The sequence below is a fragment of the Manis javanica genome, chromosome 13 (assembly GCF_040802235.1).
Source record: "Manis javanica isolate MJ-LG chromosome 13, MJ_LKY, whole genome shotgun sequence".
NCBI classification, from domain to species: domain Eukaryota; kingdom Metazoa; phylum Chordata; class Mammalia; order Pholidota; family Manidae; genus Manis; species Manis javanica.
Genome location: NC_133168.1, coordinates 49448517 through 49472174, shown reverse-complemented (window position 1 = coordinate 49472174; position 23658 = coordinate 49448517). Strand labels below are relative to the sequence as shown.

Sequence of the window (23658 nt, the reverse complement as noted above, 5' to 3'; positions counted from 1 at the left end):
CTTTTAAAGAGTCCAGAGTCTCATCACTGTAGTATCAAGTGTGTGCTTAATTGTAATTCTGGAGCTTGGTTCTGGTGTCTCTCCAAAGCCTATAAATCATTATTGAACAAGAAAATCAAATCATTAAGCTCTCGGGCCTGAATCTGATCTATACTCTCTCCCTTCAGCATAAAAAGGTATTCACTCATATGGCTAGTTAAACTCTCTAATAATGAACCTGGCTCAGGAAAATGACCTGCTAATGCTTTCACAAACATAAGAAGTAAAGGAACTGATTTCCTCTTTATCAAACATGACAAATCTGTTGTTTTCAGTGACCTGGACAGAAAGCCAACACTGACTTACAAGAAAAAGGATGATACAATTATTAAAAGGAGTTTGTAGGGAAAAAAAAATAGTTGGCTTCACAAATTACATATGAGCTCTTCTTGAGATGACCCCAGGGCGTGTTGCAAATTCAACAACTTATGATTAGTTTCTTTTTATCCTCAAAACTCACACAAAGCAAACAGCATTTAGAATGGAATAACTGGTTTAATATTCATGGACTTGAGAAAGAACATGAATTAAAATTCTAGGATTTGACTTAGCACCGGCTGAATACAGAAAGAATTACATGCACAAATTAGTCTTCATAAAATACACAGGTAAGATATAATTGTTTTGCTTGATATACTTGTTCTGAAGGACCCTTGTTGGGGTTAAATTTATTCATTGGCTGGGCATGATACAGGTTGAACACCCCTTAGTTCCAGGGCCTTGGCAAAATTGACCTCCAGAGGCTTGCCTGTGCCTTTGGTGAGCTTCAGGGATCGGATGCATCCTCGGAATGGAATGTTGGTTGTCAGACCAAATTGGTTGAGGCCATCTGAAAAACAAAGTAAAGAGCGCTCAGGTTTGAAATGCGGCTTCTAATGTTTTAAAGTTAGCTGTTAGCTTGAGATGAAATTGGAAGGTGATTTTATTTAAAGATAGTTTGTTCTTAGCTTTGCTAACGTGAAGCTTGTAGAGAAATAGTTATGTATTATGAAACATGGTAACATCTAGAAGTCTACATTTTAAGACTGAACAAAGAATTTGATTTGCAATGAAAGAGTTTACAGTTGTGACTGTAGGGGCCAAGGACAGGCTGCCCCAGGGTGTGCTGCTCTGGCATGCACATTATGTGGGAGCTGAAAACAATCAAAGCCCGAAAGATTCAGGATTTAGATAGAGGACCTGCTCTGGGAAGAGAGCTATCACCATAGATAACTATGTTACCATATGAACTGGGTAGACAAAGAGGAAGGTGACAAACGAAGTCTGCTAAAAGTCCTTTCTGTGTTCCATTGTTTCTGTGTGGCCCAACAAATATTTGTTTACTAAATATTTACTCATTCATATTCCTATGAATTGCTTCCCTTTTCCTTTGACATCTCAGACTCCTACACCCTTCTTAATTCAGGATAACGTATACTTCATTGTACCTGATTGTCTTAAGGATCCCTAGTCTGTGGCTTCCCTGTATGTATGTAATTAAACTCTTTTTTTCTCCCGTTTATCTGTCTCATGTCAACTTGACTCAGACCAACTAGAAGAACCTTGAAGGGTAGAGGAAAATTATTCTTTCCCAACAGTTGGTGCAGTCGGCAGGATACATTAATTTGTTGAACAGAGCTTGCTTTGAGGCTGCTGCTGCTGAGAGATTCTAGGACACTTGATAGACAGCTAGCAGAAGGAGAGATTTCTTACCATGTCAGCCTCCTTGAGTCTCCGTCTGTATAGTTCAGTGGAGTAAGATTGGTGATAGTCCTTTTCCTCGTTCTGAATTTAGATTAGCAGGAGAAAATGCTAGTGGAACTAGATCCTTGGGCTTAGTGACTCTTGACATATTTGGGCTTAGTACTCTTGGTTTTGCTGATCTATTTCTTCCCACAGATGGTCTTTGTTTTTGTCTTTGTTTGTCATGTTGTCATAAAGAGGAAAACTCTAGGGAAAGAGTGTGGGCATAGGCCCTGAAGCTTGCTGCTTGAGCTGGCCTCACAGACTGTTGTCTATGTAAGCAAACTTTGCTGTGGGTAAATGTGTACATGAGATAAAAGCTTTTGCTAAGGGACATCTTGGAAGCCAGAGCCACAAAACTGGTGAGAACAGTTGAGCACTTAAAGGCTGTTAAAACCTCTAGAAAACTCCCATGCAACAAGATACATTGTAAAACACTAAACAGTCCCCAAACCTGTGACACATCCCTTCTAGGGCTTCCAAGAAGGCCCAAGGCTTAGCTAAAGCTGTTAATAAAATACATATAAGTTTTCCTTTGTCCTGTTGTCTTGAGAGCTCAGCTTTGGGACCAGTGAGAATATTCTCCCTGGTTTCCACCACCTGGAGGATGCACGTACCATTGGGCATCTGGTGGGCAGGCCAATAGGCTATGCATCTGATAGTCCCTGTTCTTTATCTAACTGCACTCGCTCTCTGGGGAGTTTGTCATAAGAGGCCCCAGACTTTGTTGCTTGTTATTGCTGGAAAAGTCCCATTCCAGTAGTGTCTGCCCAGTATCACAGATGACCAAGTCTGTGACTAAAAGTGTCTCACTTTTCATGGGAGACTGGAGACACTGTTGTCACTACACTGTCCTTAGCACCTTCGCATGAAGGCCTTTGCTGTCCTAGACTACGGGCATGAACTTTTTCGATCATGAGGGCTGCACCATCTATGCCCTCTAAGGATGCCTCTTGTATTCTTTGTTTAAGCCAGAAAAGTTGCCTTAAAGTCTTCCCAGGAAACACTGATTGGTTTGATTGCTATTAAGATCCTCCTCATCAATGGCCAGAGAATGGATACTTTAATTGGATATATTTGAAGAAAAAAAATTTTTATGAGCACTCTCAATTGTCTTATTAGTATAATGGCTAGCCTCAGAGATTCCCTTGACAAGATAAAAGAACTGAAATTAGGCTTTAAGCAAAAATTATGACCACGTCCAACATAAATTTCCCCTTCTTAAGATCTGGCCTCATCTGCCTGTTTAAACTTCCTTTCCCTATAGATTCATAAGAAAACCCCAACCTAATGTCTAGGCCTGCTCATGTAAATGCGGAAAACTGGAAATCAATTTAATGATTGGCAGTAAAGCCTGCTTTGCTCCCATATTCCAGAGCTCTGCCAGATTCAGTTATTCCTATGTCATGCCCTTTGCAGATATTTCTTAGACCCTCCTTCACCAAGAAAATTTTTTTTGTCCATCTGACCAGTAGCAGCAGATCTTTTAAACTGTAAAGCCCTTTAACTTCCAATTTCAGAATATCCTACCAAATTAAGAGAGGAATTAGAGTAGCGGCCATTCATAACCCCTCACAAAAGGAACAGTTGATCCAAAGTTCTGTTAGGCCCTCCCACAAATAATCAATACAGGCCAATGTTCCAGGGCTCACAGAGAAGGAAAATGGGATTTCATGATGCCCCTTCCTTTACAAATCCACACCCATTGGTTATTGATCCAAGTGGTAGATTCTTTCTTTGGTTATCTTTGGAAGTGACTCTAGATCTTTGAAAACTGACAAGATGTTTACAATGATTTAGTAACTTTAAGAAACACTTGTTGGCCAGATTGGAATCTGATGGCCTTAAAAAATTTTCTTTCCAGTATCTTTCTCCCCTAAAGCTAAATGTACCCAGAGGGAAAGAAAAACATTTCAACATAGGTGGGTGCCTATGTCAGTCCTTATTATGCAAATCAAGTCTTCACATGATGAGAACTGATCTAGAAGCAATTTAAAGACTGCCTATCTCTATCAATCCCCTGACCTTGCCTATTTATCTTAAAATGCTTATAAGAGATTATAAAAGATTAAGACATTTGAAAACAGGCTTGTCTTGGACTTGAGCAAAGAAAAATAAGTCCTCCCAGGACTCAACCTTGAAAGAAAACTTGGAAACTTTCTCTCTGTTTCTGTGATATAAATTTTCTACCCACATCTTTTCTAGGATCTATTTTTTTTTTAATGCAAACTTTAGGGAAAACTTTTTCTCAGAATTAAAAAAAAAGAGGAATTATTCAGAAATTGGGTAAATTAGGTCTCCAGAAATATTAGTAATGATAAAATCTTTGTGTATTTGTTAGTTTATCTGTCTCAAATCCATTTGATCCTTAGAAAAACTAGAAGAATCTTGAAGGGTAGAGGAAAATTTTTCCTCCCTAATATAAAGCTATTAAATTTTATTTAATGAAGCAAAGCAATTGCTCAAAACCTTTTCAGTACTGAATTAAGACATGGACTTTTAATGGGGACTTTATTGCTTTTTACATTATAAAACTAAATCACAAAAGGTTAAGTTCTTTGAAAACTCATGTAAAATCTTTCTCTTGTTAAGGAGAGATTCCCTTCTTTCAGCAGGCCTACTAGGTGCTTACTAGGATCACATTTCATAGACCAAATGGAGAAATACATCATCTCCTCTGTGATACCTTGGGGTTTATCCTGATAAAAGCAGAAGAAGGTCTTTTTAAAACCCAGAAGCCACTTTGGAAAGGGTCCCTGGGTTGGTTCCCATTACTCCTGTATCTTTTCCTCTGTCAACCTCTGATGACTGTAGGATTTACTTGTTTTGTTAAGCAAAGGAGCTTTACATAAATGGGACAAAAGTTTCTCTTGCCAGAGTGCTGAAAGATCATCCCAGGAGTCTGTATTATTATGGGTTTTATTAAGAGACACTTGGCTGATTTCTCACTAAGCCGGGCACTCCTGTTTATGGCACTTTAGGTAACTCTCTGTGGTTCACATGCTATGTATAATGTGCTGGAGAAGGATTTTGAATATAGATTTATTGCTTTGGTTTCTTTGTAATATAAACTCTATAATAACCAAGGGGGAAATTAGCCATTTTTAACCCAATGATTTCCAGAACTTGAGGAAATAAGTTCCATAACATTTTATGATTCTTCTGGTATATTAATTTTTAAAAGTCAGACACCACCTCTGGACCCAATTGCTGTTAAGTGTTTCATACCCTTTTATAAGCCACATTCATTTCCTCTAGCCTCCACCTCCCCATGAATGAAACTTTGGGGTCTCTCATGAAAAATTCAGTCCCATATGGTTTATATAAGTAGTAAGCACATTTTACACACTGGAAATTTCAGGTGAGGTGTTATTTATGGGACCAGATTCCAGAGCTAGGAAGCAAGCAGACATTCTTGGACATATTAAAGAGATATAAATATTTTAAAAACCACTAACATAATAGCGTAAAGAAATCCTGTTGGGGTAGACAACACTTACCTGGGAAACCTCCAACAAACACAGGGTCATTTGTATCAGCTGATGTAGATGCTCGGTTTGGGCTCTGGGCTTCCACCTGGTTCCCATCTACTGTCAGCTCAATGTGGTGTTTGATCTTGTTGGCTGTGACTTTATGCCACTGTCCATCACACAAATGCCCTGGGATCCCAGCATCATAGATAGCAGTGAATCGGCCAGCACCATTGTCCACATGAAACATAAGCTATAAAGTAGGGAATGGAAATCACAGATGTCTGCATTAGAAGGGTATTGTGATGGTTCACATAGTCAAGTCTCTAGGAAACACATCTGTTGGAATAGTTTGAAATGAACATAACTGGGCATATTAGAAAAAATACCAATTTCATAACCAGGAATCACAAATTATGTTCTTTGCTTTTGAGCATCGTTGAGAGCAATAGGAAAGATGTATGAGGTTAGCAATAATTCTGCTTTCAGAAAATGTGAAATATAATTTGAGACCAGCTGACAAAAAAAGACCTAGTATACATAGGGAAAATTTCTACCCTAGGTCTTTTTTATAGACTATAAGAGTTCTTATGAAATAAAGCTTGTAGAATTTTCTTAAAAGATGATGTTTAAAGTAATTCATTAATTTGTCTTACAAACTCATTTTAAAGGATTATTAGTTTTTTTTAATTTAAACTTTGATGTTTTAATTATACATATATTTTTCCTTCATGGATTCTACTTTATATACATGATTGAGAGTTACATAAATTACTTTTCTGGGCAGGTTTCATGTCACAGGTACCAATGACGTTGAGCCAGAAAGCCAGTTAAATTCTTAACAATGAAATACTTAGATCAGAAGTTCTTGTCTAAATGAGAAAAATCTGTTTTTAGTAACATGGAATGGTTTCTGAAATTTGAGATGACAGAATTCTTTTGAAGCTGATGAAGAAAAGAAACATATTGAAACATTAACAACAGTCAATCTGGCATATTTGACAAAGGAAAAGAAGAGAAGCAGGGTTTTTTTAAAAAAGTGCAGGTAAATAGGTAAAAAGTTTATAAACTATATACCGTGTTTGTAAATATGAAAGATTTTACCCTATTTGGTGGAGTTTGTAACAGGAGTTTGTATTATAAATGGAACTTGGTGAGAAATCCACATGCATTGTAATGGAACTTGATACACTGACAAGTTGATAGTAACTGTAACGAGGTGATGAAATGAAACTTACTCCAAGTAGGGTGAAAACCAGTTCTGAAAATCTGGCAAAACTATTAAGTGTTGCTTATTCCCCTTTTTGCCTCTGTGCTCCTGGATCTTTTTGCTTCATTGCCTTCCAGAATGGTTTGAAGACAGAGAAGAGGCAGAGGAAAGCACATTTTAAGTCACTGGGTGGTATTTCTTCTTGGGAGGCAACAGCCACCACCCTGAAAAGCTGAAGCATGGTTCCTATTTTAATGGTCAAATAGGAAACATGAAATGTCTTGCTTTGCCTTCCTCTTTTTACCTGATCCCTTTGGTACAAAGTATATGCACAGGTCATCTCACTGCAGGTTGCTATTCATAGGCAGGCAGGGACTAAAGAGGTATTTAGAATCCACTGTAAGCAAATTGACAAAATTTAAAATATAAATTCATTAAAATTTGCTTTTTAAAAAAATGGCATCTGGATGCTTCTAAATAAAGAAACCAATAAGTCAGCTAGCCACCTTGACTTCTGAGAGGTACCTATGCTGTTACAAGAGACAAAGACTGGTTTTAGACAATACAAGACCCTTTCCCCCCCACTGCAATCAGTTTCATAGATTGTATTCATAAATAGAATAACTGCAAGCAATACAGTAAGGGCTTGAGATCTAAACTTGTGTCCATTTTTAACACAATTAGCTTACTGTAGAATTAGACACAGAGATCAATGGAACAGAAAGAGTGCAGAAATAAGCCCAGATTTATATGGTCAACCTGTGACAAAGGAGGCAAGAATTACACAATGGAGAAAAGATAGTTCCTTCAATAAATGGTGTTGGGATAACTGGACAGCCACAAGCAAAAGAATGAAACTGGATCACTGTTTTACACCACACACAAAAATAACATGGATTAAAGAACTAAATATGAGAGCTGACTTATCATAAAACTCCTAGAGGAAAACATAGGCAGTAAACTCTTGAACATCAGCAATTTTTTTCTGGATCTGTCTCCCTGGGCAAGGGAAACCAAAAATAAACAAGTGGGACCACATCAAAAAGCTTCTGCCACAGCAAAGGAAACCTCAACAAATTGAAAAGGTAACCTACCTATGGATCACACATCTGCAAATGATATATCTGGCAAGGGGCTAGTATCCAAAATACGTTAAGAACTTGGACAACACTAAAAAAAAGCCCACCTAAATAATTTGATTAAAAAATGGGCAGAGATCCTGAATAGACATTTTCCCATGTCTATTCAGGCCAACAGACACATGAAAAAATGCTCAACATCACTAAACATCAGGTAAATGCAACTCAAAACCACAACATGATACCACCTCACATTAGGTAGAATGGCTATTATCAAGTGTTGGTGAGGATGTGGAGAAAAGGAAACCTTGGTATACTGCTGGTGGAATTGCAAATTGGTATAGCACTGTGCAAAGGAGAAGGGATGTTTCTTAAAAAAAGAAAAAGAAAAATAGAAATACCATAGGACCCAGTACTTCACACCTGGGGATTTACCTAAAGAAAACAAATTACTAATTTGAAAACATATATGCACTCCTATGTTTACTGCAGCATTATTTACAATAGCAAGATATGGAGGCAATGTAATGGGTAAAAAAGAAGTGGTACATATATGCAATGGAGTATTAGTCAGCCATAAAAAAGAACAAGATTTTTGTCATTTGTGACTATCTGGATGGACCATGAGGGTATTATATTAAGTGAAATAAGTCACACAGAGAAAGATAAATAGCATATAATTTCACTTATATGTGGAATCTAAAAAACAAAACAAAAAAACACATAGGGATCAGGGATAGGTAACATAGGTAGATAAATAGGCAAATGACTTGGATAAAGTGGTACAACAGTCCCAATTATAAAATAATCATGGATGAAAGTACAGCATAGGGAACACAGTTAATAATATTGTAATATTCTTGTATGTTGACAGATGATAACTACATTTATTGTGATGGCTATTTAGTAATGTATAATAGTCAAATCACTGTTGTACACCTGAAACCAATATATATTGTATATCAACTATATTTCATTTTTAAAAATCCCCCCTAAACCCCAAAAAACAAACATAATGATTGACAGAAAAAGTGTGTTGAAAATATACATGAATTGAGATAATCCAGATGGATGAAAAGATACAATCTAGCTTTCTCCAACAAAGAATATAGTTAAGACTAGAAAATAGAGGTTTACATATGAGCAATAACATCATGAAGAGATCAGAAATATTTAGCTGTTGCTCACCTTTTCATCAATCATTTCAAGACCCATTCCATCCATTTTTTGGCTGCTGATCCCCAGAAGAACTCCAGTGGTTCTGGTTGTGTGGAATTCAAATTCTACAAGAAGGTCCAATCCTACTTTGAACCCACCAACTGTAAAAAGATTTTTCAAAATTGTGGATTAGAGTTTAGGGATTTAGTTTGTTAATTGAAATTTGTATAATGCAATGTTTTACTACATGTCAATTAAGATGTTAGCTGAATACAATAACTAAATTCTAGACTCCCATATGGCCTATACCTCTATCACTGTATCACATAACACACTTTATAGTTATTGCTTATTTTTTTGGCTGCCTTTCCTCCTAAGAATGTAAGTTCTGTCAGGGCAACGACTTTGTTTATATTGCTTACCAGTTTATCCCTAAGCCTACCATAATATCTGGCACACAGGAGAGATTAAATATATATTTGTTTAATGAATGGATGAACATACTTTAGGATTGACTCAAAGAATGTTGGACTAAATCAAGCATTTCAGTGATTAGTCAGTAAAATTTTACTAGGCCACTCGAAGATCACTGTGGCACAATGATCTGAAAGGGGCTCAAATGTTCCCAGATGTTTTATTAAAAAAAAAAAAGGAATTGCAAGTACAATTTTGAAGGAGAAGATTCTGGGATATAAATAGAATTTTCTAGTTCATCCAGTTAAGTCTTTTTTTTATAACTTTACATATTTGATGCATTGATTTATATAATCTTTTAACAAGTATTTAACATATGCCAAAATGATCCATTAAGATCAGGTTGGACCACACAACTGCATGGAGTATTAGGAGAAGAACTCATGGAAATTTTCTCCATGCCTTTATTAGGCAATAAATAAATGCTACAATTGTCTTGAATGAGGAGTGGCACCTGTTATATGAAAGACTTTTTGTTGATGGGTCTGTATGGGTAAAGGTGGGTTTAGAGTAGATTTTAAGAGAAAAGAATAGAAGAAGCTAAATTGTTCTGCAAAATAAAACAGAAAGACTTAGTTTTGTTCCTGAAAGGGAGAAGAAAGGATGATGTGAGGCAGTTCAGCTGAAGGCAGAGGGAGGGAAGAGGCCAATAAAAACCACAGCAGTCAGATGGCTGGAAAGCTTTGAAGGACAAAGATGTCAGAGGTTTGAATTGAAGTTGTGTGCTTTCGAGCGATATGACTCCATCTGACCACCCATGTCTGATGTAGATCATGTTACAGTGTGTTGAAGAGATGGCAGGAGTTGTTGGAAATTGGTGAATTTTCTGGTCCAATTTGATCCAGAAGCAAAAGAGCCCACGCAGGATGGGAGGTCAGTTTATAAACTGCATAGAAGCTGATGCTGCAGTTAGTCAGCAAACTTGAGCAAGAAAGTGCTAGCAGCCTTCTGTGAATTTGCAGACATCTTGGGTAAGGCTTTCCACTTTCAGAGCACATGGAATTGGGGGATCATCATAACCTCCCAGTGTTTCATTATTTAACATATCCTCTGTTTTTCTGTTTTCTGCTTCTGCAGAGGTGAAGTTTCCCATCTTTACACTTTGAAAGCCCTGTCTTCCACCTCTGAAGCACATTTGAGTGAGTTCCAACCTTCACTGTGAGTGTGCAACTCATCTTTTAAATCCTAGCTCAAATGCCAATTCTCCATAAAACTTTTCCTCATTTACAAAACCAAAATTAATCTTTCTTTTAAATATCCATAGAACCTTGCTTGTGTGTCTTTTATAGTTTTTAATCACGTTTACTTGCCTTGTGATTTTTGAGCATACAAAAACTGATTTCCAGTTCATTTCCAATGATAACTTCTACAGATTGTGTGCGAATTTTTTTCTAACAAATGAATGTGTCCATAGTACCGATAGGACTAAATAGTCAATCTTAAAGTAAGTTAATGTCAGAATGTTTTTTTTGTTATCAAGTAGAAGTTATCTCATATTTGTCTTTTCAAAATATATATTCCTAATCAGTGACCCAGACCTGCACTGAAAACAGGGGCAAGTGTACTTAAAGCCACAGAAAGGTGCCAGTCATCATGACTATCAAATAGAAATGGGCATCAGTATATGGACCTTGTATATGGGAAGGGGAGATCATGGAGTGGAATCTTGCAAGGAATTGAAGAGAGGAAGAAAGAATATGCTAAACAGGGAAAATTAGAAAGTAGATTAATTACATAGTATAAATATATGAACCTTCTTGAAGAATTTATTTTGCTTGCCAATATTGCTCTCCAGGGAGATGGAATAAACTCTCCAAATAGCCTTTTACTTTCGTTCTTCTAGTAGTTTGATCAAAGTCTGATGCATTAAGAGGTTTTTTTTTTATTACTTCTATATGTTTTAATTTCTGTTTAAATAATGGATAGTACTGTAAAACCCCAGGAACTTTTATCTTTCCACACATGCAAGAAGTTAGTATTTGTATCTAATTAATATTCAACAAGAAGGAAATGGAAGTGACTCACCTGCTTTGGCAAAACCTGTTCCATCAAAATAGGTTCCTTTCTGAGCATTTGCAAAACACGTCCCAACATGGAAACTAGAGGTTGGCTGTTCAAGATCAGTAGGGGCTTCTGTCATCTGAAAATTCCTGATGCAGCCATCAATGCTGTAGGTCACCTAAATATTCAGGTCAGAAGAAACACATATCAGGTTTTAGCAGAATTTTGCCTTTATGTGGAATTCAATTATTTGTGGGGTACTGTGTGTGTGCAGTCACTGTCCAGTTGTCTTAAGGTGTCCCCAGATCTGCCTGGATCCACACTGTCACACTAGGCTTCACAGCCTGTGTGCAGAGAAGCCTCTGCTGTGCTCCTCAGCTAGAATATATGCTTGTTTCTGACATTCTAAGCACTTCACACTATGTCTCTAACAGGACCACTGGTTTGACAGGGCTATGGGCTGCATATGTGTATCATAATTTTTAATTAGTCTCTTATGCTTCTATTAATAGTTTATCATCCTTACTATATATACATTTTGTCATAATCTATGTTCAGATCTATGGGAAAAGAGAATTAGGTTTGGTTCAGTGCTTCTTCCTTATGAAAATCTAATAAAAGCAGAAGACACTCTCCTCAGACTCTGCACAGACACAGAGAACTGGAAGATCTGCACGAAACATTTGGAGTTAAGGGACTGCAGAAACATCAATCGTACTCTGCTCCATTATATTTCATCTAGTTTTAGGAACATGAGTTAATCACTTTTGCACTCTCATCCCAGGGACTCTCCTGTGGACAGGCCTAGGATATCCAACAGCTTTGGAAGGATGGCCACATTGGTCATCCATGAGGGGAGTCAAATGCTGAGAATACACCTGTAATGAACAACAGTCTCTGATGAAGAAGAACCCTACATTATCATGTGTTCTAGTTCAGAAATGATCATGCTTATGGGTATGATAAAAACACCAATTCCCCATGCTTCTTAAGGTAGTGCTTTCCAAAGTAAGCCAGGACACAGGGTCTGACAAAAAAAAATTGTCAATATTGATTTACAAAATTGTGAGGATTCAAATCGTGAATCCAGCATGAGATAACTGTGCTCTAAGTACTGCATCTCATAATATTTCTAAATCTCTAGTTTTGAAAGAATCCCATCATTATGGTCTTCCTCGTCATGTCCAGTGTTTATTATTTGCTTAGTACTCCTCCAAGCACTGTAAGTATATGACCTCATTTATTCTTTACAGTGACCTTGTTTGTTTGGTATTATTATTAACCTATTTTGCAGAAGAGGGAAATCTGTCAAAAAAAGATTAACTTCTCAAGCTCACACAGCTGGAGAACAGTTAATGCATATGTTCAAATTGAGGGTGTCTGGCTCCAGGGCCCATACTCTGCTTAGTAATGTTGCCTCTCATTGTCTACAAAACCTTTTGCCACTTCTCAGAAGACATGGTTTTCTGTTCATCCGTATGTGGTCATGGGTCAATGTGACCTAATAATTCAAAATACACACATGACTCAGGCAGTTATTTAGGCTCTAAAGCAACAAATTAGCACTTACTGGACCAATTCTTCGGGTAGTGTAGTTGACAGGTAACCCACCCACGTACAGCATTCCTACAACATCAAGAATATCAGCTTTCTTGGGACTGAAGGTTCGGTTGGAGGTACCATCTACGTAAATAATTCCTTCCTGCTTAGTTCGCATAATCTTAATCTACACAGAGAAAGAGAGTCATTAATGCCAATTTTGAATACATTTCAAATATTTCATGTATAAGACATACAAACCTTTAGGATATTACTTAGGGAGAAAGCACAATATACTGAGTATCGAACATGTGTTAAGCACCCCTAATATAAGTGAAATTAAACCTGTTTTACAGAATATCACAAACTCTGTCTTTTCCATTACTACCTTCTCCAAAAGAATACAAAATCTTCCTGGGTGACTTTTGCATGTTGTAAGGAACTTTGCAGATCGAAAGCCCTGCTATGAATTAAGAGGGGTGCAAAATTCATGTCCGCTTTTAAAAGTGCATTAGTTTGATTGAGCAAAGCCTAATCTCAACACAGTTTCAAAATGTGCTACATCCTTCTGCCTAACGGGCACGTCTTGTGCAGAATTGAAGGAAGGGCAGCACATCCAGGCTGCCCTGCAGTGTCTGCAGCAGCTGATTAGTACAAAGTGGAAAGCTGACTGATGCTGAAATTACAGCAGTGGAGCGAAATCTTATCTTCTGGGCCAGAGTGAAATAAGGGGTGGGAAGACTGGCTTGAGCATAAAAATCTTGACTCTGAGTTTAGGAAAAGGAACGTGTAACCCTATGAAATGCTGGAGTGCAGTAATGGTTTAAAAATGACTTTTCATGAGGATTAGGATAATTTAAGACCCCATTTTGCTCTTATCTATTCTGTTTTGGCAAGTAATTTTTTAAAACCTTCAAAAACAAAATTCCTCCATGATTTGGCTGCTTAGAATATTTAAGCTTTCTTCATCCCAGACTTTTTGTGGCCCAGAAATATGTCTTTTTCTCAAGTGTCATATTTATTTTTCTATTAGCTAGAGATGAGAATAAATTTTATTGACAGCTCCTTCATAAAGATCAGTATTTGTTAGGCATAAGCTCCCAAGCAAATACAAAGATTTCATTTCTTATTTCCAAGAGAATAAATTGGTTGACTTTGTGTTTTTATTTTTTCAGGCTCTTTAGCTTTCTATATGACAAGTCAATGTTAATATATAAAACCCAATATCTAATAATATCATATTCTAAAAATTAAACATTTTATTGGTCTACCTAGGGAAGCTTTACTTAATAGCTACCACAGGTGCAGAAACAAATTCTGAGTGTTCATTTTATTCAGGCAGTATATTATCTATTTGCAGTTATGCCAAAGAGGACAGTAAGCTGGCAAATGAGTCTTCTGTGCCCGTAATGGTACCAGTTTCCAGGTGTAAGGCCAACATTTAAAAAGTTGTTCCAAATGCCTGTTGGTGGAAATGATACCCAAGAGCCCTTTAAACATGATATAGCAGCTTCCCAGACTCTTGGTCTTCACAGTGGGATGGGGAGGAGTGGGTAAATCTTAGGGCCTATTTTAGTGTTGCCAGCTTTTTAGTGTGTCAAATATTATTTCATAAAAGAGAGGCCATTGTAGCACCTTAAAAATAGGAAAATATAATCTCAGAATAAATATTATTCCTTTAAATAGAATACATAAGCTTTATGATGGACAGACTCTAGTCCCATGTTTCTCACTTAGAGTAGCAAAAATGTCTTCAACAACTCGTCCCTTGTTTGTGGACAGATGTCTGGGAATCAGAGCCGCACAGCCATGATGGGATCCTGTAGTACCATGGTGAGGCACGTAAGTGGTCAAATACTGACCCAGCTCTGATCCCTTTTTCCAAGTTTGGGTAGTTGCATGGTGTGCTTGCTTTATTTTTAGTCTCAGCCACATTCCAGTGGCACTGGAGTTGGCATTTGCACTGGCAAAGTAGTACTGGCACCAGGGAAATGCCAATGGCTGCCACCTAGTATCCCCTTCATAGGGCACTGCTAGCATCCTAGCACCATTACCTTGTGCCACTGGCCATCATTGATTCTGCTGGGGATCATGGTGTTGGTGTCACCACTTCCCAAGTCGTAACTGAAGTAGGGCAATCCATTCCTCAGCTGAACTGTAGCAAAATCAGCATGATTGATTCGAGCCATGTAAAAAAGCAGGCCTGATTCAGCTTCGGTTCTCACTTCAAACTCAATTGTGAGACTGTAAAATAAAAGCATTTAAGGTAAAAGAGAAAAATTAGAGCATTCTTATCTAAGATAGAGTCGCCTCTGATCATGGGTGGGTGTGTTTTCATAAAGGACATTAAAATTTCCTCTGAGATGAGGACTTCCCACCTCTGCTGATTTTCTAAACTGGATTCCTCAGAATCAGATGAATATAGTTCTGTTCTGGACTGTATGCAGTGAAATTAAAAGAGCTTATCTTATTAATGAATAAATGTAGCTGATTAAACTTGAATAAATGCAAATATTCAGTACTTCCATTTTATCGGTCTTGTCCAATATTTCAGAATTATACATACCGGTTTTTAACTTTGGTGTCATCAAATGCAATTGCAATGTGACTGTTTCTGGAAAGCCCAAACTGTTTGCTTCCTATTAAAAGAGCTGGTTCTGAATCTGCAGCACAAGGACCCTGTAAAATGCCATGAAGAGAAAGGAGAGCATGGACTCTGTTCTTCAAAAATGTAATGATGCTATCTAATTGTTTCTTCTATTTTAGCCCAATGTCTTGTAATCTTATGTAAGCTCCTTAAAAAGAAAAGCTGATATTCATCTCTGTATTCTGCTACTTAATAGATGCTTACTACTAAATGTTCCATGAATTTGAATCAGTTTTCTTATAGTGTACCCTTGCATTGCCAGATGAATGTGCTCTGAAATATTTATCACGTCACATTTTCATTATTCTCCAAAGAATGTATTGTTTATATTTCTAAGAAGAGTAGAATTTCCTTTTTCACTTTTACTTCACTTATGAAGAGTTACATTCCTAGCAGATTGAACAGGGAAAATGAAAAGCTAGCCACTGGGTTATGAGAGTAGAAAAATGTGTTCCTTCTTGCTCTCACCATTTCTGTCTCCACTATATTACTTTTTCTTGAAAATTATCACCCCTCTAGAAGGTTTCCATGAATTTAGACTTTCAAGATGGTGTATCTAAACTTGCAAGTCAGCCTATTCAGGCCCTTAGCCAGTTGCTAGGCAACCCAGTACATTTTTTAAGGTAACCCACCATACACCATTTCAAATGCCACTGTTCAAAGATCAGCTTCCTAGGGTGTTTAAGGAGGATAGGCACAGGGCTGGCTTCAGATGCATGCTACCTGTGCTGTCACCATGTTTAATGATCTGCTATCATCATCCTGGAATTCTTAATAATTTTTGAAGAAGGGGCCCTGCATTTTCATTTGGTCTGGGCCCCACAAATTATATAGTCAGTCCTGGCTGGGTGCAACACATTTGGCTACTGTAACCTTCAGCTCAATAGGTAATCAAGTCTCTTCAAATTACCAAAGCCACCATTCCTATCCCCATTCTCTATTTTCACAGAATAGCTCAGTGTTCAGGCTGCTTGGGGAGTCTTTTAGAACATACAGTACATGAGAAAATAACCTGCATGCTCTCAACAACACATCTGTTTTTAAGATCTGCACTTAATAGCTCTGGATGGGCCGCTGCCCTATTGCTTGCTGACTCAGCAGAGGTTCTCAAACACCCAAGGCAGGCTTTTGATGCAGAATGTTCTTCCCACATAGTGTATGTCGGTGATGACTCATCCGTGCACAGGAAATTTTTACTCGATGAGGAAAATCCTTGCTCTCTTTTCTCTTGAGCTTAGTCAAATGGAGCACTCTGCCACAGCAGGTAAAAGGCTTCAGGTGCTTTGAAATGCTCTAAAATTGGTCTTTATGGAAGTATTTCCCTTCTGGCTTCCCAGGAGATGGTCAGTTACAAAGAACAGACTGTGGCTGAAATTCACACAGATAGGCAAAACCCAGTGGGTAGAACAGGAAAATGCTATTCATTCACACAGCTGAGTGACCTTGCTTGGGAGCAACATGTGGCACCTTTCTTATTCCACTGCCTGCAAAAAAAGGCCCAAATGGGAAAGGCTTGGTAGCTTAACAACTCAGCCTTCAATCATACTATTAATAGAACTGCGATCATTTATCAATGTCTCATGATTTTTCCTATACTGAGGACCATCGCAACAAACAAAAGTAGCCTGCAATCCTTCTCAGAAATCTCTAAGAGCATCCTACCTGCTGTGAGTCCATCAGGGGCAGAATTTGGCTAAAACATCTCTAAACCCTCAACTCTGAAAACTGAGGGATTGCAAAGGTTAATGGATGCTGAGAAATTAGAAAGCAATAATGTGTAGCTGAAAAGAAAACCACCCGCAGGGTATTTGCATGTTATTGTTACCATAGTGGTCACTTGTCTAGTTACTACATATACATGTCAACATAAAATAACTTCTAATATAATCTTTTAAATAAAGTGACAGTTGTAAAGATTAGGTATTTTATTGCTAGTAGTAGTTTGTCGTGGAAAGCTATTGCCTTGATGTATGCTGGGCCTTATGGCCTGAGCACTATGTAACCCTGCACACTGGCATACTAGACAGGTATTTCCAACTCTGTTCCTGAGCAGAGCAGCCGCTCCTGTCACATACTATCAGATTTTCTACATAAAAAAGGCCCTGCTTATGTTATTTTAGGAAAACCTTTAACCAGAAAAAGACAAGGACTTTGTAAGGGTCCTTTTAAGAAGCATTACAAGACACACCCACTTGAAATTTAGGCAGAGGAGTGCATCCTGGAAGGCTTCCTGCTTCATTTTTGCAACTGGCAGATCTGGAGAAGCCGGTGGAAGCGCTGGCTAATGCAACGGTGTTTCAGATTGGCCAATGTTACGGAACAGAGTGATAACAATCACTCTACTAGGTAACCTCAAAGTATAAAACCCTATGCTAAATTCACTGTTTGTTAAAATTAAAATGGATGTTTACTATAATCAATTTGCAAAGGGAAGGGTATTATGTGTATTACTTTAATAAAACTTCTATCATCTTCCTTTACAAAACTGGCAGTTGAGAGGAGGCATGAGAAGTTGCAGGAGGGTTTTATAGGTATCTAGTTTCAGATGTAAATGGAAAAACAGTTCTCCAACCTCTAGTCCGGTAATGTTTTTGGTGCACATCTAGAGCTCTCCTCTCACTGGGTGAAAGGAAGACGGACTGATGTGTGTTTGGCCTCCCTTGCCCCGGGGCCAGTCTGAAACCAGGCCTGCTGTCAGGACGTGCGCAGGATTCCTGGTTTGCCGGTGTCAACCGCTCTCCTCCTCCTTCCTGCCCCCTCAGCCCGTGGAGCTGGTCACTCCGCAGCTCACGTGTCTTTCTTCCTTCTAACAGTTTAAAGGGAACATTAGAGATGGAACAGAAAATAGCCCCATGGTTTGCACAAGAATAAAATAATCTTTTCGTTAAGGGTATTTTCAAACCTGCTTCCCACAGAAATCTAAGCTAAGCGGGGTAGGAGAAAGGATCCTCTAAGGAGATAATTTTAAGGAACCTTTCAAGAATGGTGGTTGCAAGATGAATCTTCCTCCTGCAAGTTAATATGAGTTTGAGGGAAAGCATCATCTTATGGACATGATACTTCACCTGGGTTATTTTGGAAACCCTGGTCTCTGAAATATGGTAAAACAACAAAACATTAGTTTTAATAGAGGCTCATCAATCTCAACATGTTACAGTCCTGCCACCTTGTGGGGACTCTAAAGTACTGCAAATACGGGGAGAATTATGAAAGGACTTGATAGGCTTGCTTGGTACTTGTCTCTAACTTGGCAGATGACAAGTTGTGGGCAGACAGGACTTGGATGAGGAGTTTCACAGTGGTGGTGCATCTGTTGATTAGAGCAGCAGTGTGGCTAGAGAGGGTTATGAAGGAAGCCATGCCTCCCAAAGCCGTGCGTAGGTGAGTGCACAGTGCAGCCCGTTAGTAAGGAAAGGAACTTCGTCACTTCACGCTGACATTCACTTAATTTTGGGGCAGAATAAAGCAGTGGTCATTTCCAACTGCTATTTGTTGGCCGACATCTGGAGATGAGTTACTGGATTCAGGATAGCCTATGATTAGTGGATGAACATCCCTTGAATTAAATGCAGAGCAGAGAATTAAACTGCATTTATTAAAACTGGCATCTTTGCTCCTGAAAGCACCAGAAGACGAATGATCATTAAAATTACATCATTTTCTTCTTTCATGAGCCAGTACAAATGTGGACTCAAGTCACATCTGAGAAGTTGGTGCTCCTCTTTATAGATGAATCCTAAGTGGACGATACTTTCTTTGGCACTGCCTTTAACATTCTGAAATATAAAATCACTTCTCAAGCTTGAGCTGAAACACTGAGTCACGTTAGCTCCCTGCACAAGAGCTCCTTTGGTAAGTATTGGGCATTTGCAATAATATATTTCTACTAATATATGAGTAGAAATTTCTAGTCTTATAGAAAATGTGTGTTTTCCCTTTAAAAACATAGCAGTATCTAATCAATTTCTCCTTTGGCTTTTAAAGTCATAGCATTACAACTGTCAGAGAGACAGCTTTCTTTTGCTCTATTATTTCCTTCTCTGCTGACTTCTTTCCTCCAACTCCCCTGGGGCCCATAAGAGCACAGAGACTCTTCATGGCTATTTACATTGCTCTTCTTTAGTATGCCCATTTCATACTTTGAGGTTCAAAGTTCAACTTTCAATAAATTTCAAGTAAAAAAAAAAGCAGTTAACTCTCTGTATACAAATCTACATAGGCCATGCTGGTTATAAAGACTTGGTATAAACCCCTTATATACTTGCAGAAAAGTTGTCATATTTTGACAAATTTCTGTAATATTAGAAGTCCACCCTCTTATCTACCCCCCTAAATCCTCCATGAGAAATATCCACAAATATGTAGAAATGTTTCATCCATCTCTAAATGAGCTAAAGAATAAGAGACAAGTATAAAGAGAAGATAGGCTACCACACTATCAAGTGAGTTAATACGCATAAAATGCTCTCTGATCTAGGATGTTCTGGCATGTTTTAATAAAAGATTGACAAAATCCATTTCACAGGGCTGGGCTTTCTCAAGATACTCTCAAGTTGCCCTGGAATATAGTGACTGTCACATCCTGTGTGACACACATGCTGTGAGTTGCTGGCCAGGAGGGGTGTGATGGTGTAAGGAAGAAGAGGTTAGCTGAGATGAGCAGATGGTTCCTGTTGGGTCTGCCAGAACAAATACCGGGCTCGTAGACAGGCAGTTCCCACTTCAGGAATCGATTATAAGTCTTAATTCTTTAATAAATTCTTACAATCTAAATTCTGATTAAAAGAAGGAAGGAAAATGGTGGAGATTGACATTGATGGCAGACTTGGGATATGATAACCGTATCATGCTGGAGTTCAAAACTGTTTAAACATGGAATGCTCTCCTCCCCAGCTGCCTTCTCTTAGCACTTGCTATCGCCCTGAAAGTGTGAAAGGTTGAACTGATTCATTCCCATAGAAGAATGATGGAGGGTTACTATGATCCAGGCATTGTGCTGGGTGCTGTGCATGTAATGTAATTTATGCCCTCATTATAATCCTTGGAGGTAGGTGTTATGCTCATTGTTCTGTGCAGTATCTTATATTTAGAGAGGACAAGTAACCTCCCAGGGTTCACTGAGTAAGGTAGGTGGGCTATGGCAGGAAAGGCAGGCAGGGCCTGATCTTATATCGCTTGGTGTAAAGGCCCAGTTTGCGTCCTCGGTTTCTCTCAAGGTGGAGGGGCTGGGAGAGGCTCACGCCCTGCGTCTTTCCCCACGGAGAAATCAGCTATAGAGCCAGATTTCCTCTGGTGGCAGAGCAATGCAGGTTGAAAACTACTGGTTATGATTTATCTTTTTGAATAAAGATATGAAAACAAGACACTTTGAAGAATACTTTAAAAATGATGGACATCATCACTAGTTCATAATATATCTGCTGTTAGCATCTGCTGTTGCAAAGTTTTTCTTGTGTGTTTTTCTATCTATTGATATAGATGTGATTATGCAGTATGCATAGTTTTTATATTCTGTTGTCCCCGCTTAACATGATGTAAGTAAGCCATCATCATTTTATATTGTTTCAACTGAAAGTCCTTAAGTGTAAGAGTGTGGTGATGTATTACAATTTGCATTTTATGAACCTGTTTTTACACTTTTCAGAACCACTAACCATTTTGTTTGGATGGAGTTTAAGAGTGTCCCCTGCCATGCGTCCCATTCTTGAACTTGAAGTGAGCGGGCTGGGTTTGCAGCCCACACTCAGCACTTATCCTGACTGACTGACTGACTGACCTCTGTACAAATCTGCTTAACCGTGTTACTAATGTTAATGTCTGATTTCTCAAATCAGTCTCCCTCTCCCTCTCTGTGGCTAGCAATGCTGATCTTATTCATGTTTTCATTTAGTAGGCTCTTAAATATTTGTATAAGATAAATTGTCAAACCTTTAATTTTTAGTAGCCTTTAAAATGCAGACATTTCTCTGCAGACACACACAAAATGGAAATACAGAAATCGGATTACAAGAGAATATATGTATGGTTCCATGATCTGAAACTCAAAAAGTACAACTCAATAGAGATGGAAAATTCTTAAAAAAAAATCCCAATTCCAACCACGTAGCATGATTATAATGTACAAGAGGAGAGAGCGCAGCTGGAATTCGGATATTTATGTTTTGGTGCCAACTATCTATAATATGTGTTACCTGAAGCCACGCTATAAGTTCTAGGGCTTTCTTTCCTCATGAGGAAATTAAAAGTCAAAATCATTAAGATCCTCTTAGCTTTAATGTTGTCAGTCTTTTGTATACCAACCTATACAACTGCTACTCACTTCTCTCCTTTGTTTTTTTTCTGTCTACTAGGTGGAATGCTCTATTTTAGAAAAGCTAAAACATACACTGCTGAGAGAAAATGGAAACTGAAATTAGAACAGAAGGTTATAAGGAAACCTAAATGAGTTAAAATCTCCAGTCCCAGATGGGAAAGTGTATTTGTTTTGAGAAAAAGGAGGAAAATGTGATCTCTAGAAACAGCAGAGGGATATGCTGGAGACTCCCTAGCAAACAAAGCTGAGGCGGGGCCTTCAGAAGGGAAGATGACCACCAGGTTCCCCGCCAGGAAAGCACGGAACTTCACCCAGGCTTGCCGAGAGACCCGATTCGGGAGAGGTTTGAGGGATACAAGGCCCTCAAGGTTTTGGTGGACTAAATACGGTACCTGATGATGAACTAATAGTGTGAGCCACTGTTTAAAACATGAAAACCTTCTCAGGTGAACTAACAGAGTATGATTTCAGACCAGTGGGAGGAGGTGACCAGCTGTCCCCTGAATAGAGGATTCCAGCTTGAGTGTATGGTCTGTTCTCGGCACCTATTTTGAAAGGGATATTTGAAACTTGAGAATATTGATCAGCAGTGATACGGAAATTAGAAATTAGGATATATGAAGAATGCTTGAGATAATGGAATATTTAGCCTGGGGAAGGAGAAGACTCAGCTGCTTTCAAATCCTTGAAGGGATAGTAAACAGAGAAGGTCGAAACTTAAAATGTTTGTAGTGACAAGGAGCACACTGCTCTCACCAGTTGCATCATGGAAACTAATGAAAATAATGAAATTTTCAAGGGATTTAAAAACCTGCTCTCAAGGCAAAGTGCTCCACCTCGCCTTGGCAAGGATTATAAATAGGATGCATGTGTTGTCAAGAATGTAGTTGAGATCGACCCTGTTGGATACATTGGTGGTGAGAACACAAATTGGTGTAGCCTTTGGAAAAAGCAGTTCAGAGATGTGTTGAGAACCTTAGGTATATTCATTTGGCTTCATAATTATCCATCTAAGAATCTATTCTAAGAAAACAAACAAAATTTGGTGCACAGTGATGCTTATCAGGATATAGTTTCTAATAATAAAAAAACTGGAAACACTCTAAGTAGCTCAACAATGAAGAAGAAACAGAATAAATTGTAAAGACAGTATGCTGTAGTGACTGTACAGTTAGACCCACTGAATTAACAGTCCTATTCTGCCATTTACTGGCTGTGTCAGTGGGTGGGTGATAATTCTTATCAAATCAACTAAATATGGGATGAAGATAGACATTTGACAGAGTCATTATGAAAATTACATATATAATGAAACTTGTTTAGGAAGTGGCTGGCACATAGTAAGCACTTAAAAGCAGTCATTATGTGCGTGATCAAAACCGAAAGTTTCTGTGTTGACTGCCCTTGTACTGTTCACCATGTAAGAACTTATTCACTATGTAAGAATTCGTTCACCATGTAAGAACTTGTTCGTTATGCTTCAGAAGATTGGAGACTGACGAGAATTAGGCTTGAGATGGATTAATGATTGTGCATTGAGCATTGACCCCCTATACAGAATTTTATTGTTGTTAACAACCATTTGATCAATAAATATGAGAGATGCCTTCTCAAAAAAAATAAAATAAAATAAAGTATTGCTATTAAAAAAAAAATTTTACTCAAAGACACAAAGATAATCTGACACATGGAGAGATGGATCACGTTCATGAATAGGTAAACTAAATATTGTGAAGGTGTTCATTCCTTCAAAAAAGTAACCTGTAAATTCTATTAAATGATATTTCATTTGTTTTTGATATTTCATACATCTCTGTAAATATCTGGAATAATCCACAACCAGTCTGGTTATCTCACTTTTGTAGATAAGTATTTTTCTCTTTCTTGAAGTTTAAAAATTTATCTTTGAAATTTGTAAATTTTGTGAAAATATATCTAGGTATAATAACATCTCTTTTTCAGTGAAAAAAAAAGCAGTCATTATGATCATTAGTATGTCATAATTA

General features: G+C 38.0%; 1 protein-coding gene across 3 annotated transcripts in view; it reads right to left on the bottom strand.

The window, feature by feature from the left end:
- Positions 1–514: 514 nt before the first annotated feature.
- LAMA2 (laminin subunit alpha 2) overlaps positions 515–23658 on the bottom strand; it is a 588333-nt gene continuing 565189 nt past the window's right edge. For all 3 annotated transcript variants that reach the window (XM_073219597.1, XM_073219595.1, XM_073219596.1), the window contains 7 exons: positions 15259–15371; positions 14747–14936; positions 12724–12879; positions 11178–11331; positions 8709–8839; positions 5262–5484; positions 515–868 (listed from right to left, as the gene is read on the bottom strand). In XM_073219597.1, coding sequence (XP_073075698.1) covers positions 708–868; positions 5262–5484; positions 8709–8839; positions 11178–11331; positions 12724–12879; positions 14747–14936; positions 15259–15371 — 1128 coding nt within the window. In that variant the 3' untranslated portion in view covers positions 515–707. The remainder of the gene's footprint in view (positions 869–5261; positions 5485–8708; positions 8840–11177; positions 11332–12723; positions 12880–14746; positions 14937–15258; positions 15372–23658) is intronic.